The sequence below is a fragment of the Oncorhynchus gorbuscha genome, linkage group LG14 (assembly GCF_021184085.1).
Source record: "Oncorhynchus gorbuscha isolate QuinsamMale2020 ecotype Even-year linkage group LG14, OgorEven_v1.0, whole genome shotgun sequence".
Lineage (NCBI taxonomy): Eukaryota > Metazoa > Chordata > Actinopteri > Salmoniformes > Salmonidae > Oncorhynchus > Oncorhynchus gorbuscha.
Window position 1 is genome coordinate 50,385,594 of NC_060186.1, and position 16,838 is coordinate 50,402,431.

General features: G+C 44.8%; 1 protein-coding gene across 1 annotated transcript in view; it reads right to left on the bottom strand.

The window, feature by feature from the left end:
* LOC123995055 (E3 ubiquitin-protein ligase RNF217-like) overlaps positions 1-16,345 on the bottom strand; it is a 28,066-nt gene extending 11,721 nt beyond the window's left edge. The window contains exon 1 of the mRNA XM_046298339.1: positions 15,361-16,345. Coding sequence (XP_046154295.1) covers positions 15,361-16,272 — 912 coding nt within the window. The 5' untranslated portion in view covers positions 16,273-16,345. The remainder of the gene's footprint in view (positions 1-15,360) is intronic.
* Positions 16,346-16,838: the final 493 nt, after the last annotated feature.

Genomic DNA, 16,838 nt, shown 5'->3' on the forward strand with positions numbered 1-16,838 from the left:
ACACACACACACACACACACACACACACACACACACACACACACACACACACACACACACACACACACACACACACACACACACACACACACACACACACACACACACACACACACACACACACACACACACACACACACACACACACACCTGTCCATGGTGTTCAGCCTGAGCCGGTGGAACCAGCTTTGGTAGAGGAGTGGCACAAGATAAGACTGGTAGCAACGTGACAATGGGCAGCAATAATATATGCCATTTAGCAGACGCTTTTATCCAAAGCAACTTACAGTCATGTGTGCATACATTCTACGTATGGGTGGTCCCGGGGATCGAACCCACTACCCTGGCGTTACAAGCGCCATGCTCTACCAACTGAGCTACAGAATGAATACTACCTAGGGTGGCCCCTTCTATACTTCCTTATGCTATGTCACACTTCAGCTATGCTCATGAAACGATTTGCGATGCTGACGTGAATCTATAGATACTCAAACGTTCAGCGTCGGTTTGATCACAGCTTTGGAGAATCAGTCACGTCCCTACCAGTATGTTAGGGAGACTATTACGTAATCATGCAGAAAGACAAGCGAATAACAATGTGTCTTGCAGCATCTGCAATACTTTGATATGTACTGAGAGGAAAGTCTTCATATTCTCTGACAGGGATGACAAACCAGTGGTATGCCAAGCTCATGTATGTAACGCCTCTGAGCCAATGTGAGGGACAGGATTGAGACACGTGGCATCACACCGGATCTAGAGGGCAGGATAACGTCCTTCCTGGATCCTGGCAGAAGGTCAGAACATTGCAATCGTCAAATACTGACCGGCACACAACTACTTATCAGCCTCTTCTCATTGAGATTCATTGAGGCATGTTTATTTAACACAATTATGCAGACTAAGCCTGATAGGGATTTCCTCTACAGTATAAAGATGGCGAGCCAATAACAACGAGTCCCTTAATCAAAGGAAATAGGAAGTAATAATATGTTGTAATCAACCAAAAGGGGAAAAAACGAGTCGGAAGTAGACAATACATGGCTCGGCTGTGACAGGGCTCAGAAAGCAAGGAGGAACTGAGGATACGCTTGTGGCTCGATTGTATGAAGAATTAGCCATTTCAATTAGGCTTTTTAAAATGCAGTGCCTTTTTACACCCAAGACATGGTGAGGAGATTGAACTATTTGTATTTCCATCCCTTTGATCTGGCAGCATCACATGAATTGAGAGCAATTTCATGGTATCCAATTGGTAGTTACAGTCTTGTCTCATCGCTGCAACACCCGTACGGACTCGGGAGAGGTGAGGGTCGAGAGCCATGCGTCCTCCGAAACATGACCCAACCAAGCCGCACTGCTTCTTGACACAACGCCCGCTTAACGCGGAAGCCAGCCGCACCAATGTGTCAGAGGAAACCATGTACACCTGGCGACCGTGTCAGCGTGCACTGCGCGGACTGCCCGGACTGGACTCGAACCGAGAATCTCTAGTGGCACAGCTAGCACTGTGATGCAGTACCTTAGACCACTGCACCACTTGGGAGGCCCCTCACACAGCCTATTATAATCAGACTATAAGACATACAGGCTTTTATCATCAGACCAGACGTCACCCTAACAGGAATACGAATACAGATATTAAAAGCAATGACAGTTTTAATCATTGCAGGCAAAGCAGCTATCAGAACTCCTCCAAAGGGAGAAGAACATACACTGTAGGACTCAAGAGCTGGTAGGCGTGTACTTCAAGCCCACATCGGTTGAGACAGAAAACTTTGACCAATTATTGGACAAGTTTTGGAGAGCAACTAGGCCTAAACTGTAGGATAGGATCCATAGAACTCACACAAAGCAAGGAATGCCTAAAACTCTTTGAATCATAGAATGTACTGTCCACAGGTCACTGGAAACGCTTAGAAACCAGTGCACAAGTCTGAGAGCATTTGAGCCTAAGAGAGCCAACAGCAAATCCTCTAAATCAAGGTTTAATGCACTGAAAAGCAATAGGCATGACAGACACTGCCACTTTATGAAGCAAGCAGTTGAAGTTACTGTGTTTAACGTGTTAATGTACTGTAACAGACATTACACTTTGTTTGGCGCAGGAGAACCATTTCAACAGGCAGGTTTTACAGGTTAGCACTAGCAGATTCATAACTGCCAAAGCCAAGCCAAAGAACGCAAGACAAACCCTAACAGTAGAACAAAGGGCCCTGTCATTCCCCAATTACATCCATTAGACACAACAATGTCCACACAGTGCCTAATCAATTGGGCACATTTTGAATTATACAGCTATTATAGCATAATAATATCACTGTGAGCAGTAGCAGCAGCAAACCACATAAACTATGGTTGGACAGAATGACTGTGCTGCTGCCCCTGAAACCCTCAGCCTGCTCATTACAGCCTGGAAACAATTGAATTTGCCAATTCATCCCTAAAGAAGCCCATGTGAACATGGAGGAATTCCACGGTAACGGAATTACTCTTTGACCCAGTTTTTTTTCTTCTCTCAATTAAAATGTATGCCAAACAAAAAAACACGAATTTCTATGTTTAACAAACCATACAACTCCATGCACACGGGACTACTTTGAACAATTTCCACTGAAAAATGTACAGAGGCTAATTTGGTGGAAGAACTGTGCAGATGTACACTTTAGTAACGGAATTACTGTAAAATCTCTTTAAGGTTTGTTATGTGACCACGTTTTCCAAAAACTCTGTTACAGTGCCTTTAGAAAGTATTCATACCACTTGGACTTTTTGTTAATTTTGTTGAATTACAACCTGAATTAAAAATGTATTACTTTTTTCCCTCATCCATCTACACACAATATCCCATAATGACAAAGGGAAAACATGTTTTGATACATTTTTGCAAATGTATTGAACATGAAATACAGAAATAACTCATTTACCTAAGTATTCACACCCCTGACTCAATACATGCGAGAATCACCTTTGGCAGCAATTATAGCTGTGAGTCTTTCTGGATAAGTCTCTAAGAGCTTTGCACACCTGGATTGTACAATATTTTGCATTATTGTTATTTTTTTAATCTTCAAGCTCTGTCAAGTTGGCTGTTGATCATTGCTAGACAGCCTTTTTCTTGCCATAGATTTTCACGACGATTTAAGTCAAAACTGTAAGTAAGCAACTCAGGAACATTCAATGTTGTCTTGGTAAGCAACTCCACTATATATTTGGTCTTTTGATTTAGGTTATTGTCCTGCTGAAAGGTGAATGTCTCCCAGTGTCTTTTGGAAAGTAGACTGAACCAGGTTTTCCTCTAGGATTTGGCCTGTGCTTAGTTCTATTCCATTTATTTTTATCCTAAAAAGCTCCCTAGTCCTTGTCGATGACAAGCATACCCATAACATGATGCAGCCACTGCCATTCTTGAAAATTTGAAGAGTGGTACTCAGTGATATGTTTGGGGCAAATCCAACACAACACAACACTTTGTATTCAGGACATAATTTATTTGCCACATTTTTTGCAGTTTTACTTTAGAGCCTTATTGCATACAGGATGCACATTTTGGAATATATTTTATTCTGTACAGGCATCCTTCTTTTCACTCTGTCATTTAGGTTAGTATTAGTATTGTGGAGTATGTTGTTGATCCATCCTCAGTTTTCTCCTATCACAGCAATTAACTGTTGTGAACCATTGGCTTCATGGTGAAATCCATGAGCAGTTTCCTTCCACTCCGGCAACTGAGTTCGGAAGGACGCCTGTATCTTTCTAGTGACTGGGTGTATTGATACACCATCCAAAGTGTAATTAATAACTTCATCATGCTCAAAGGGATATGCATTGTCTGCTTTCTAGTATTTTTACCCATCTACCAATAAGTGCCTTTCTTTGCGAGGCAGTGTAAAAACTCCCTGGTCTTTGCGATTGAATCTGTGTCTGAAATTCACTGCTTGACTGAGGGACCTTACTGATAATTACATGTGTGGGGTACGAAGAAGTGGTAGTCATTCAATGATCATGTTAAACACTATTATTGCACACAGAGTGAGTCCATGACACTTATTATGTGACTTGTTGGTGAAATTCTTACCCATGAACTTCCTTGCCATAACAAAGGGGTTGAATACTTATTGACCCAAGACGATTCCGCTTTCACTTTGAATTAATTAGTAAACATTTCTAAAACATAATCCCACTTTGACATTGTAGGGTATTGCGTGTTCTAGGCCAATGACACAACATCTCAATTTAATCCATTTTAAAATTCAACCTGTAAAACAACAAAATGTGGAAAAAGTCAAGGGGTGTTGAATAATTTAATGAAGGTACTGTAAATATCTGCTCCGAATTAAGATTGAAAGATGTCTGCAGAAAGAATTGGGTGTCAGCTATGACATACTTGAGTTTACCTTGAGTTTGAACAAAATGTATTTTGGATATTGAACTACAGTAAGTGAAATGGATTTACACCCGGTAACGGAATTACAGTTTGGACATCACAGCACAGCAAAGCAGAGCACAGAATAGTACAGTAAAGTAGAGTATAGTTCAGTATAGTAGAGTACAACATAGTGTTCTCTACTCTACTTTTCCTTCATGTACTCTATTGTACTGCTGTGCTCTGCTCACTGTACTGTACTGTGCTGTACTCAGTAATGTATTGTACTGTCCAAACTTGTGAAACATGGTAGGTTCAGAGAAAGGCAGAGAGAGAGAGAGAGACAGAGAGGGGTTGTCCAGACGAAGACACTTGGTTTGACTGCCAGACAAAAGAAAGAAAACAGTTATGAGCTGAACATAACAGTATGCAAGTGGAAGGGACAACAGTAGCAGGTTACCCCACTGTGGTTTGTGACTATTATCATTTCCCATTGAGGCTAATTTAGTTGCAGTATTTCTGTTACCGACGTGGTAACAGAAACAAGTTTTAATCTCTTAATAATTCATAAACAAATTTCATATCAGTGAAATCACTATAACTAATTGGTAGGTCTACTATTACTTTTTACTTCTGTGAACTTCATTATCCTCCCTCCTCATGAGGGAGAGAAATGAGAAAATATCTTAAAAGGTGCTACACCTAGAATTTCTCCCCTACAGTATGTGGAAGCTAGGTGAATTGCAATAGCACTAGGCTGCATTAAAAATAAATCTCCCCCGTAACATGGGGGAGACTCGTGCTTGAGCCTTGTTATTGAAAATATATTTCACAGAGATTTAGAAGGCACAATGATTCCCTACCATATTAAGTGTTTGCTTTCTCAAATACACAAAAACTGAACGAACAGTGTAGAATTTTTTCAACATTGGCCGTTTTACCCGATTTCCACCAGATAACCACAAAGTCAAAACAGCTTTCCCATTTTGACAACAGATGCCGCACCAGCAGGAGAAATCAATAGGCGAATATCACAGCTAATCACAACACTTGCGGGTAAGTAATACTGTGAAACACTATCCTCCCACTACTAGTGCAGAAATACTGTATCATGAACATTTTCTGAAATTACAATGCAAAAATTTGGTAACAGAATTCAAGGCACAAGGCAACATTTCTTAAACTTACAGAAGGTAAACAATTTCTCCAAAACTAAATATAAGTGTTGATATTAGTTGGTAGGGTCTTTACGTCAACATCATTGTGTTTTGATGTATTTCTGATACCTTTTAAGACATTTTCTGGAAGACGTTTTCTAAAATCCCCTTTTCCTTCTGTTTATCCAAAAATCGAAGCCTTTGCTTATGTCAACATTTTCTTATGGAAAATGGTTGAAAAATGTATCTATGCTTTCATTTCCCCCAAAATATAGACTCTCAGCTTTCATTTGACACCCAATTTGATATGCTCCTATGAACTTCATATGTTGGCGCTGATGGGTCTTTTACATGGAAATGCTCTTGTGCTGTATCAGTCCCTATCCTGACCTTGATGAGTCAAGGACTAAATTGGATTTGAGTCAAGGAACAGTCCGCAATCTGATGCTACATAGACGACAATAACAAGATCCGTCTTGGTGCCCAACTGACATCGTCTTCAGAGAGAACAAACAGCGGCACACAGCCTCTCGTGGAAGAGCAACGGGATTTCATTAGGTGCTACAGGGACAGAGCTCTGTGATTAGGCCAGCGTTTTCCAAGCTAGGGGTCGCAGCCACATGTGGGGTCACCTGATTTGAAACCCTGACAAAAAAAATAAATAATAATAATCACACTTTGTTCATAGAACCAGGGTTACGGCAGTAACCTCCAGTAGCCGCTAGAGGTCTGCTTTCTTCCTACAAATGAGGCTGTATCTTTTGAACGGTTGAAGCTACAAAATATTAGGTCCCTATTACTGAAAGATAAGACACTCTGGGATGTGTACGTGTGTCCTGTTTCACTCTACAATGCCAACAAGCACAGGACCCATTAGAACAGAGAGTACTAGATCACCCAGCACAACGTGTAGTTTTGATTTACATTGAACAAAAATATAAATGCAACATGTAAAGTGCTGGTGGTCCCTTACCTCATGAGCTGAAATAAAAGATCCCAGATATTTTTTCCATATACACAAAAAAACGTATTTCCCTCATATTGTGTGCACAAATGTATTTACATCCCTTTTAGAGAGCATTTCTCCTTTGCCAAGATAATCCATCAACCTGACAGGTGTGGCATATCAAGAAGCCGATTCAACAGCATGATCATTACACAGGTGCACCTTGTGCTGGGGACAATCAAAGGCCACTCTAAAATGTGCGGTTGTGTCACACAACACAATGCCACAGATGTCTAAAGTGTTGAGAGAGTGTGCAATCGGCATTCTGACTGCAGGAACGTCCTCCAGAGCAGTTCCCCGAGAACTGAATGTTAATTTCTCTACCATAAGCCACCTCCAATGTCATTTCAGAGAATTTGGCAGTACGCCCAACTGGCCTCACGACCATAACCTGTCATGCAGGTGAAAGAGGACCCAAACGCGACTTAACAGAAACAGAGTTTATTAAAGTCCAAAACGGAATAACAGAAATCCTCTAGACTTGTAGAGGGGAAACAACTGGAGAAGCGGCCACAGACTGCAGGTCGCTTCGGGTAGGCGCAGGCCGTAGTCGACTGAGACACCTGCTCACACGCAGCATCTGATGAAGGCACAAAACACGACAGGACAGGGTGATACACAATCACGGCAAAAAACACGACAGGACAGGGCGAAACGCAATCACAGCATGGTGAATACAATACAAGGAACCGACGGGACAGGAACGGATCACAAAGGAATAAATAGGGAATCTAATCAGGGGAAAGGATCGGGAACAGGTGTGGGAAGACTAAATGATGATTAGGGAATAGGAACAGCTGGGAGCAGGAACGGAACGACAGAGAGAAGAGAGAGCGAGAGAGTGAGAGAGGGAGGGGAGAGAGAGGGATAGAAGGAGGGAAAGAACCAAACAAGACCAGCAGAGGGAAACGAATAGCATGGGGAGCACAGGGACAAGACATGACAATAAATGACAAACATGACAGTACCCCCCCACTCACCGAGCGCCTCCTGGCGCACTCGAGGAGGAATCCTGGCGGCAACGGAGGAAATCATCGATGAGCGAACGGTCCAGCACGTCCCGAGACGGAACCCAACTCCTCTCCTCAGGACCGTAACCCTCCCAATCCACTAGGTATTGTGACCCCGTCCCCGAGAACGCATGTCCATAATCTTATGTACCTTGTAAATAGGTGCGCTCTCGACAAGGACGGGAGGGGGAGGGAAGACGAACGGGGTGCGAAGAAAGGGCTTAACACAGGAGACATGGAAGACAGGATGGACGCGACGAAGATGTCGCGGAAGAAGCAGTCGCACAGCGACAGGATTGACGACCTGGGAGACACGGAACGGACCAATGAACCGCGGAGTCAACTTACGAGAAGCTGTCGTAAGAGGAAGGTTGCGAGTGGAAAGCCACACTCTCTGGCCGCAACAATACCTTGGACTCTTAATCCTGCGTTTATTGGCGGCTCTCACCGTCTGTGCCCTGTAACGGCAAAGTGCAGACCTCACCCTCCTCCAGGTGCGCTCACAACGTTGGACAAACGCTTGAGCGGAGGGAACGCTGGACTCGGCAAGCTGGGATGAGAACAGAGGAGGCTGGTAACCCAGACTACTCTGAAACGGAGATAACCCGGTAGCAGACGAAGGAAGTGAATTGTGAGCGTATTCTGCCCAGGGAGCTGTTCTGCCCAAGACGCAGGGTTTCTGAAAGAAAGGCTGCGTAGTATGCGACCAATCGTCTGATTGGCCCTCTCTGCTTGACCGTTAGACTGGGGATGAAACCCGGAAGAGAGACTGACGGACGCACCAATCAAACGACAGAACTCCCTCCAAAACTGTGACGTGAATTGCGGGCCTCTGTCTGAAACGGCGTCTAACGGGAGGCCATGAATTCTGAATACATTCTCAATAATGATTTGTGCCGTCTCCTTAGCGGAAGGAAGTTTAGCGAGGGGAATGAAATGTGCCGCCTTAGAGAACCTATCGACAACCGTCAGAATCACAGTCTTCCCCGCAGACAAAGGCAGACCGGTAATGAAGTCTAAGGCAATGTGAGACCATGGTCGAGAAGGAATGGGAGCGGTCTGAGACGACCGGCAGGAGGAGAGTTACCCGACTTAGTCTGCGCGCAGTCCGAACAAGCAGCCACGAAACGGCGCGTGTCACGCTCCTGAGTCGGCCACCAAAAGCGCTGGCGAATAGACGCAAGAGTGCCTCGAACACCGGGATGACCAGCTAACTTGGCAGAGTGAGCCCACTGAAGAACAGCCAGACGAGTGGAAACAGGAACGAAAAGGAGGTTACTAGGACAAGCGCGCGGCGACGCAGTGTCGTGAGTGCTTGCTTAACCTGTCTTTCAATTCCCCAGACTGTTAACCCGACAACACGCCCATAAGGAAGAATCCCCTCGGGATCAGTAGAAGCCACAGAAGAACTAAACAGACGGGATAAGGCATCAGGCTTGGTGTTCTTGCTACCCGGACGGTAAGAAATCACAAACTCGAAACGAGCGAAAAACAACGCCCAACGAGCTTGACGGGCATTAAGTCGTTTGGCAGAACGGATGTACTCAAGGTTCTTATGGTCTGTCCAAACGACAAAAGGAACGGTCGCCCCCTCCAACCACTGTCGCCATTCGCCTAGGGCTAAGCGGTTACCCACATCATAGTTGCGCTCAGATGGCGACAGGCGATGAGAAAAATAAGCGCAAGGATGAACCTTATCGTCAGACTGGAAGCGCTGGGATAGGATGGCTCCCACGCCTACCTCTGAAGCGCCAACCTCGACAATGAATTGTCTAGTGACGTCAGGAGTAACGAGGATAGGAGCGGACGTAAAACGTTCTTTTAGAAGATCAAAAGCTCCCTGGGCGGAACCGGACCACTTAAAACACGTCTTGACAGAAGTAAGAGCTGTGAGAGGGGCAGCAACTTGACCGAAATTACGAATGAAACGCCGATAGAAATTAGCGAAACCTAAAAAGCGCTGCAACTCGACACGTGACCTTGGAACGGGCCAATCACTGACAGCTTGGACCTTAGCGGAATCCATCTGAATGCCTTCAGCGGAAATAACGGAACCGAGAAAAGTAACGGAGGAGACATGAAAAGAGCACTTCTCAGCCTTTACGTAGAGACAATTCTCTAAAAGGCGCTGTAGAACACGTCGAACGTGCTGAACATGAATCTCGAGTGACGGAGAAAAAATCAGGATATCGTCAAGATAGACAAAAACAAAAATGTTCAGCATGTCTCTCAGAACATCATTAACTAATGCCTGAAAAACAGCTGGCGCATTGGCGAGACCGAACGGCAGAACCCGGTACTCAAAATGCCCTAACGGAGTGTTAAACGCCGTTTTCCACTCGTCCCCCTCCCTGATGCGCACTGAAGGTCCAACTTAGTAAAGCACCTGGCTCCCTGCAGAATCTCGAAGGCTGATGACATAAGGGGAAGCGGATAACGATTCTTAACCGTTATGTCATTCAGCCTCGATAATCCACGCAGGGGCGCAGAGTACCGTCCTTCTTTTTAACAAAAAAGAACCCCGCCCCGGCCGGAGAAGAAGAAGGCACTATGGTACCGGCGTCAAGAGACACAGACAAATAATCCTCGAGAGCCTTACGTTCGGGAGCCGACAGAGAGTATAGTCTACCTCGAGGAGGAGTGGTCCCCGGAAGGAGATCAATACTACAATCATACGACCGGTGAGGAGGAAGGGAGTTGGCTCGGGACCGACTGAAGACCGTGCGCAGATCATGATATTCCTCCGGCACTCCTGTCAAATCGCCAGGTTCCTCCTGAGAAGTAGGGACAGAAGAAACGGGAGGGATGGCAGACATTAAACACTTCACATGACAAGAAACGTTCCAGGATAGGATAGAATTACTAGACCAATTAATAGAAGGATTATGACATACAAGCCAGGGATGACCCAAAACAACAGGTGTAAACGGTGAACGGAAAATCAAAAAGAAATAGTCTCACTGTGGTTACCAGATACTGTGAGAGTTACAGGTAGTGTCTCAAATTTGATACTGGGAAGATGACTACCATCTAAGGCAAACATGGGCGTAGGCCTGTCTAACGGTCTGAAAGGAATGTTATGTTTCCGAGCCCATGCTTCGTCCATGAAACAACCCTCAGCCCCAGAGTCAATCAAAGCACTGCATGTAGCACCCGAACCGGTCCAGCGTAGATGGACCGACATAGTAGTACAAGATCTAGATGAAGGGACCTGAGTAGTAGCGCTCACCAGTAGCCCTCCGCTTACTGATGGGCTCTGGCCTCTTACTGGACATGAATTAACAAAATGTCCAGCAACTCCGCAATAGAGGCACAGGCGGTTGGTGATCCTCCGTTCCCTCTCCTTATTCGAGATGCGAATCCCTCCCAGCTGCATGGGCTCAGTCTCAAAGCCAGAGGAGGGAGATGGTTGCGATGCGGAGCAGGGAAACACCGTTGATGTGAGCTCTCTTCCACGAGCCCGGTGACGAAGATCTACCCGTCGTTCTATGCGGATGGCGAGAGCAATCAAAGAGTCCACATCTGAAGGAACCTCCCGGGAGAGAATCTCATCCTTAACCACTGCGTGGAGTCCCTCCAGAAAACGAGCGAGCAGCGCCGGCTCGTTCCACTCACTAGAGGCAGCAAGAGTGCGAAACTCAATGGAATAATCCGTTATGGACCGTTCACCTTGGCATAAGGAAGCCAGGGCCCTAGAAGCCTCCCCACCAAAAACTGAACGGTCAAAAACCCGAATCATCTCCTCTTTAAAGTTCTGGAATTTGTTAGAGCAATCAGCCCTTGCCTCCCAGATAGCTGTGCCCCATTCTCGAGCCCGGCCAGTAAGGAGTGAAATGACGTAAGCAACCCGAGCTCTCTCTCTAGAGTATGTGTGGGGTTGGAGAGAGAACACAATCTCACACTGCGTGAGAAAGGAGCGGCACTCAGTGGGCTGCCCGGAGTAGCTAGGTGGGTTATTAACCCTAGGTTCTGGAGGCTCGGCAGGCCAGGGAGTAACAGGTGGCACGAGAAGACTCTGGAACTGTCCAGAGAGGTCGGAAACCTGAGCGGCCAGGTTCTCCACGGCATGGCGAGCAGCAGACAATTCCTGCTCGTGTCTGCCGAGCATGGCTCCTTGGATCTCGACGGCAGTGTAACGAGCGTCTGAAGTCGCTGGGTCCATTCCTTGGTCGGTTCCTTCTGTCATGCAGGTGAAAGAGGACCCAAACGCGACTTAACAGAAACAGAGTTTATTAAAGTCCAAAACGGAATAACAGAAATCCTCTAGACTTGTAGAGGGGAAACAACTGGAGAAGCGGCCACAGACTGCAGGTCGCTTCGGGTAGGCGCAGGCCGTAGTCGACTGAGACACCTGCTCACACGCAGCATCTGATGAAGGCACAAAACACGACAGGACAGGGTGATACACAATCACGGCAAAAACACGACAGGACAGGGCGAAACGCAATCACAGCATGGTGAATACAATACAAGGAACCGACGGGACAGGAACGGATCACAAAGGAATAAATAGGGAATCTAATCAGGGGAAAGGATCGGGAACAGGTGTGGGAAGACTAAATGATGATTAGGGGAATAGGAACAGCTGGGAGCAGGAACGGAACGACAGAGAGAAGAGAGAGCGAGAGAGTGAGAGAGGGAGGGGGAGAGAGAGGGATAGAAGGAGGGAAAGAACCAAACAAGACCAGCAGAGGGAAACGAATAGCATGGGGAGCACAGGGACAAGACATGACAATAAATGACAAACATGACATAACCACGCCAGCACAGAACCTCCACATCCGGTTTCTTACCCTGCGGGATCGTCTGAGACCAGCCACCCAGACAGCTGATGAAACTGAGGAGTATTTCTGTCTGTATTAAAGCCCTTTTGTGGGGAAAAACTCATTCTGCTTCGCTGGGCCTGGTTCCCCAGGGGGTGGCCTCAGACCACTGGGTGGACTATGCCCTCCCAGGCCCACCCATGGCTGTCATGTGAAATCCATAAACGATAGCGTAATGAATGTATTTTTGAGGTACTGATTTCCTTATATGAACTGTAAGTTAGTAAAATTGTGGAAATGTTTACATGTTGCGTTTGTGATTTTTTTGTTGTATGCATTTGGTTGAGTTGTCAACTAACAAATTCAATGTGAAATCAACAACAAATGTCACCATGTCATTGGATTTATGTTGAAATTTGGGCTACGCTAATGACTCTTTGAAAATCCAATCAGTTTTTGCACATTGATTCAACGTCATCACAGATGTTTGGGGTGGAAATTAAGTCTTTGCCCAATGGGCAGGCACTAAATCAGACTGTGGAAAATGAACATATTTTCTACACAGAAGATCATACAACATTATTGCCTGATTATCTTCTGAACTTCCCAATACCTTTCGGATGCATTCCAGTCACTTCAAACCATACTTTCAGATTGAAATACGGTCAAAAGTACTGTCAGACTGATTTGTAATAGACTCTCATAGCCACAATTGTATTAGTAAACACTGGCCGTTGATCACATCACTTCAATTATTATCATTATTATGTTTTTTACTTCGCGGGGTTGTGAAAAACGCTGGGGAACCCCTGGATTAGGCTATCAATTACAGCCACACATTACAATCTCTACCCCTACCTCCGCTGCTGCCATCAGCTGTGAGGATAGACAGCACACCCACAGCACTCAGCCAACAAATCCATTTTGCAGGCAGTCAGTCAGTGCCTTCACTGATGTTGCAATTTTTTTTGTCAATTTCTTTACTTGTTTTTTCTACATCCTCCATATCTGTGCAAACCACCCACAGACACCACACACAAGTTTTCTGTGTTAGCCGTCCATAGAAACTTTGTATACCATAGTCATCCCACACAGTCATCCCATACTTTATTCAAGGATAGACAGGGACACGGATACATTCTCTGGGGAATGCCTAACATATCCCTTCACTTTACACTCAGTAGCACATAGTTGGGCCTAGTTATCCTGTTGAATTCCATAGCACAGCACTGTCGCAGATTGTTCCTTACATGAGGAGTCAGTAGGTTCAGCAAGCAGGAAGCACATGGCTTCCCTAAACAAGGAAAACAATGGCTGAGGCAGGCAGCACAGTTACAACACAATGGGATATTCCTTCCATCCCTTCTCCCCAAGCAGCCCAGCAAAATACTGACACATAGGCATAACACTAATTCTAAGATGGAAACTTGTTAAACGTGTTAATTTATCACTATTACTAACCTACCTCCCAATTACTTGTCTCTCTTCCAGGCTGCAGCGGAGACAGACTATTTTGACTGGGTCTACCTCAGGTAGTTGAGCACATGGTGTACAGTGTAATACTAGACCCCAGCACTCTCCCAGATGACTGCCCCAGCAGGTGTTCCTCCTCGTGGTAACTAGTCTGAGCACATGGACCAACGCTCCCATTGGGTATACAGTACGACACAGGCAGCCAAATGTCTACATACCACTACATACTGCACCTGGATAAGCTATTGACATGCCAATGAGCTAGGGAGTGTCTCAAATGATCCCAAAGCTAATCCAATGAGGGTAAACATACATTTGTGTTGTAAAAACCCACAATAATCACAACAGGTAGGCCTCGTTTGAATATGTATAGGCCCAATCTCTTTCTGTGTCACGAGCTACATTTCCATCAAATTGGCGACAGATTTTCATGGGAATATTCTAATTTCCGCACGAAGAGAATATGTGCATTTTTCCCACCAGTGGTGTGTTTCTACCAGACTTTATGCAGCTAAAAAGTGCGTCATGACGTAGTGCACATAAAATGTAATGCTTCCCTTCTGTTTTCATGTACCGAATAAAAATGTAAAGTTTAATGTGTATCTATCGCATTTTCAACTCCACCAATAGTTTTTGTCCACAAAAACTGTTGCGTTAAATAGCAAATGTGCCTCCACTGGTCTTGGCTACTTCGCTCTAGCCAACAGCCCTTGGGCTAAACGGTGTGTGATTTCAATAGGTTTCCTATGGGGGATTGACAGTATAATTTAAAACAACATGTTGTGTGGAACTCCAACCGTCTTTGTGGTAGGATTTGAATGCTGAAATGTTTATTTCCGGACTATTTGAGTACATTTATCAGCCAAAACATGACACCCACCGTGTACTCAAGAGCATGTTGTGTCTCAACCGATGGCGGGAACAACACAAAAACCTCAGATGATGTAAAATAGGGTCAAAGCTACAATATATACAAATACGAAGAAAACAAATCGCCTTTTATGCGTTTTTAGATAACATTAGATTTGATTACATTAAAATGTTTAAAAAATGCATTTAAAAAAAAAAAGTTGTAAAAAATTTCTCCAGAAATTATAAAATGTTGACAACACTAAAGCTTTTAAATTATGTCAATCTCAACCGTTTATCTTTTCCAGTGAGGAAGACATGGGTGTCTCATGGTTATAGTGGGGTATGCAAAATGGGTCACCTTTGAGCACCTCGTTTCTTTAATGTTTTGGCATTCAGGTCCAAAAAATACCTTTCTCTTTGCACCTCTACAATGGACAACTATGTATGGAAGGTTTCGTTTAAATCAAAAGGGTTGCGGATTTATCCTGTGTCTATTGAACGCACGCACGCACGCACACACACACACACACACACATCCACACACACACACACACACGCACACACACACACACACACACACACACACACACACACACACACACACACACACACACACACACACACACACACACACACACACACACACACACACACACTTCATCCAAACGGCTTGACATAGAAAACATGTGACGCTGGAGACAGCCTTCAGTGAACTGTGATGCCAGGTTTATACCTGTGAACTGATGTATCTCTTCAGGCATTCCTCGCAGACAGCCTTCTTGCAACAATGTAGCGGCTTTATGTGCTTGTCGTCCAGACAGATGCGACAGGTCAAGACAATTGATACATTGTAATCCCCGTTGTAAAAGTTGTTCAGAGTTCTAGGATCAATCAGGTTCGATAGGGTGTATGGCTCCGGGACAGAGGGGTGGCCTAGTTCCAAATCGCTCTGCTGCTGCAAATCCGTGGATGGCTCTGTGGCGACGTTTGATGTTGACGGAGTTATCGCCCCATTATATTGGTGTTCTCCGGCATTGTCAGCCGGTTTCCTGTAGTTATCGTTTGCAATACAGTATACCGTACAGTAAACATGTTCCTTCAACTGTACGACATCGTCGTCAGCCCTGCTACTTTCACAAATTTCGTCAGAATCTGTTACATCGACTTCATCCAAATCGGATGACGTTAATCCCTCTGTGTGATCTGCGATTTGCTCTTCTCCACCCTTCGTTTCACTACCACTTGACTTTTCAAGGTCCACACAATCAGTTCGTTCATTTAAAACAATTTCTACCACGGCATCCTCTGGCTCTTTTTGGTCATCTGCTGAATTGTTATTGGAATTCGGGGGGGATCTCGTCGTCCCGAAATTCCTCAAAATATCCACTGCAGTCGGTTTTCTGAAACTGTATCCTTCAACATTTTCTTTACAACTCGTTCTCTCAGGTCTGTGTTTGTGCGTCTCCGATGCCCCGTCTTGTACTCGGATCTTTGTTTCCCAGGCATCTTGAATAAAATCTGTGCCTGATGTCTCAACTTTATCAAACACTTCTGGTGGATTGCAGACTGTCTCTTCGTCATAACTGCTGACAAATCTAGGCATTGTACACTTGTAAACATTGAGAGAAATGTGTTCATCTTCCATTCCCAAGGTATAACTCCCCGACCATGCACACGTTGTCGCTTCCCCTCCAACTCCAGTCCAGACTCTAACAAAACAAAACAAAGCCCAAGTCTGTATTTCTGCTTCCGGGTCTGCGTGTGGGAGAAAATAAATCCGTAACGTGGTAGCTGTTTGACTTCATCCAAACATCCAGCTCTTTGGCTGTGGCAAACGGCAGCGCATTTGTCAATGAAAAATAAGCAAGAAGGTTTCATACATATCCACCTATTACGTTTTGGTTTTATATGACTTTGATAGTGCAGTCTGGGGGATCCTTGTCTGCCCAGAGACAGGCTACCTCCAACCAAGGTACAAACAATCTGTCACTGTATGATCTGTCATTTATACGCAATTGTGCACAAAGGGCGCACCTAATCAATCTATGGACGCACCTGATGCCATAAATCATAAAGGACAACATTTTGATTCCACAAATTGAGGAATACCTCAAAAGTTGGAGAAAATTACGGTATTCCAATAATAATATCCATATTTGGTCAGATTATAATACCTTCTACCATGACACTTGCCAATTCAGGCTACTAGAC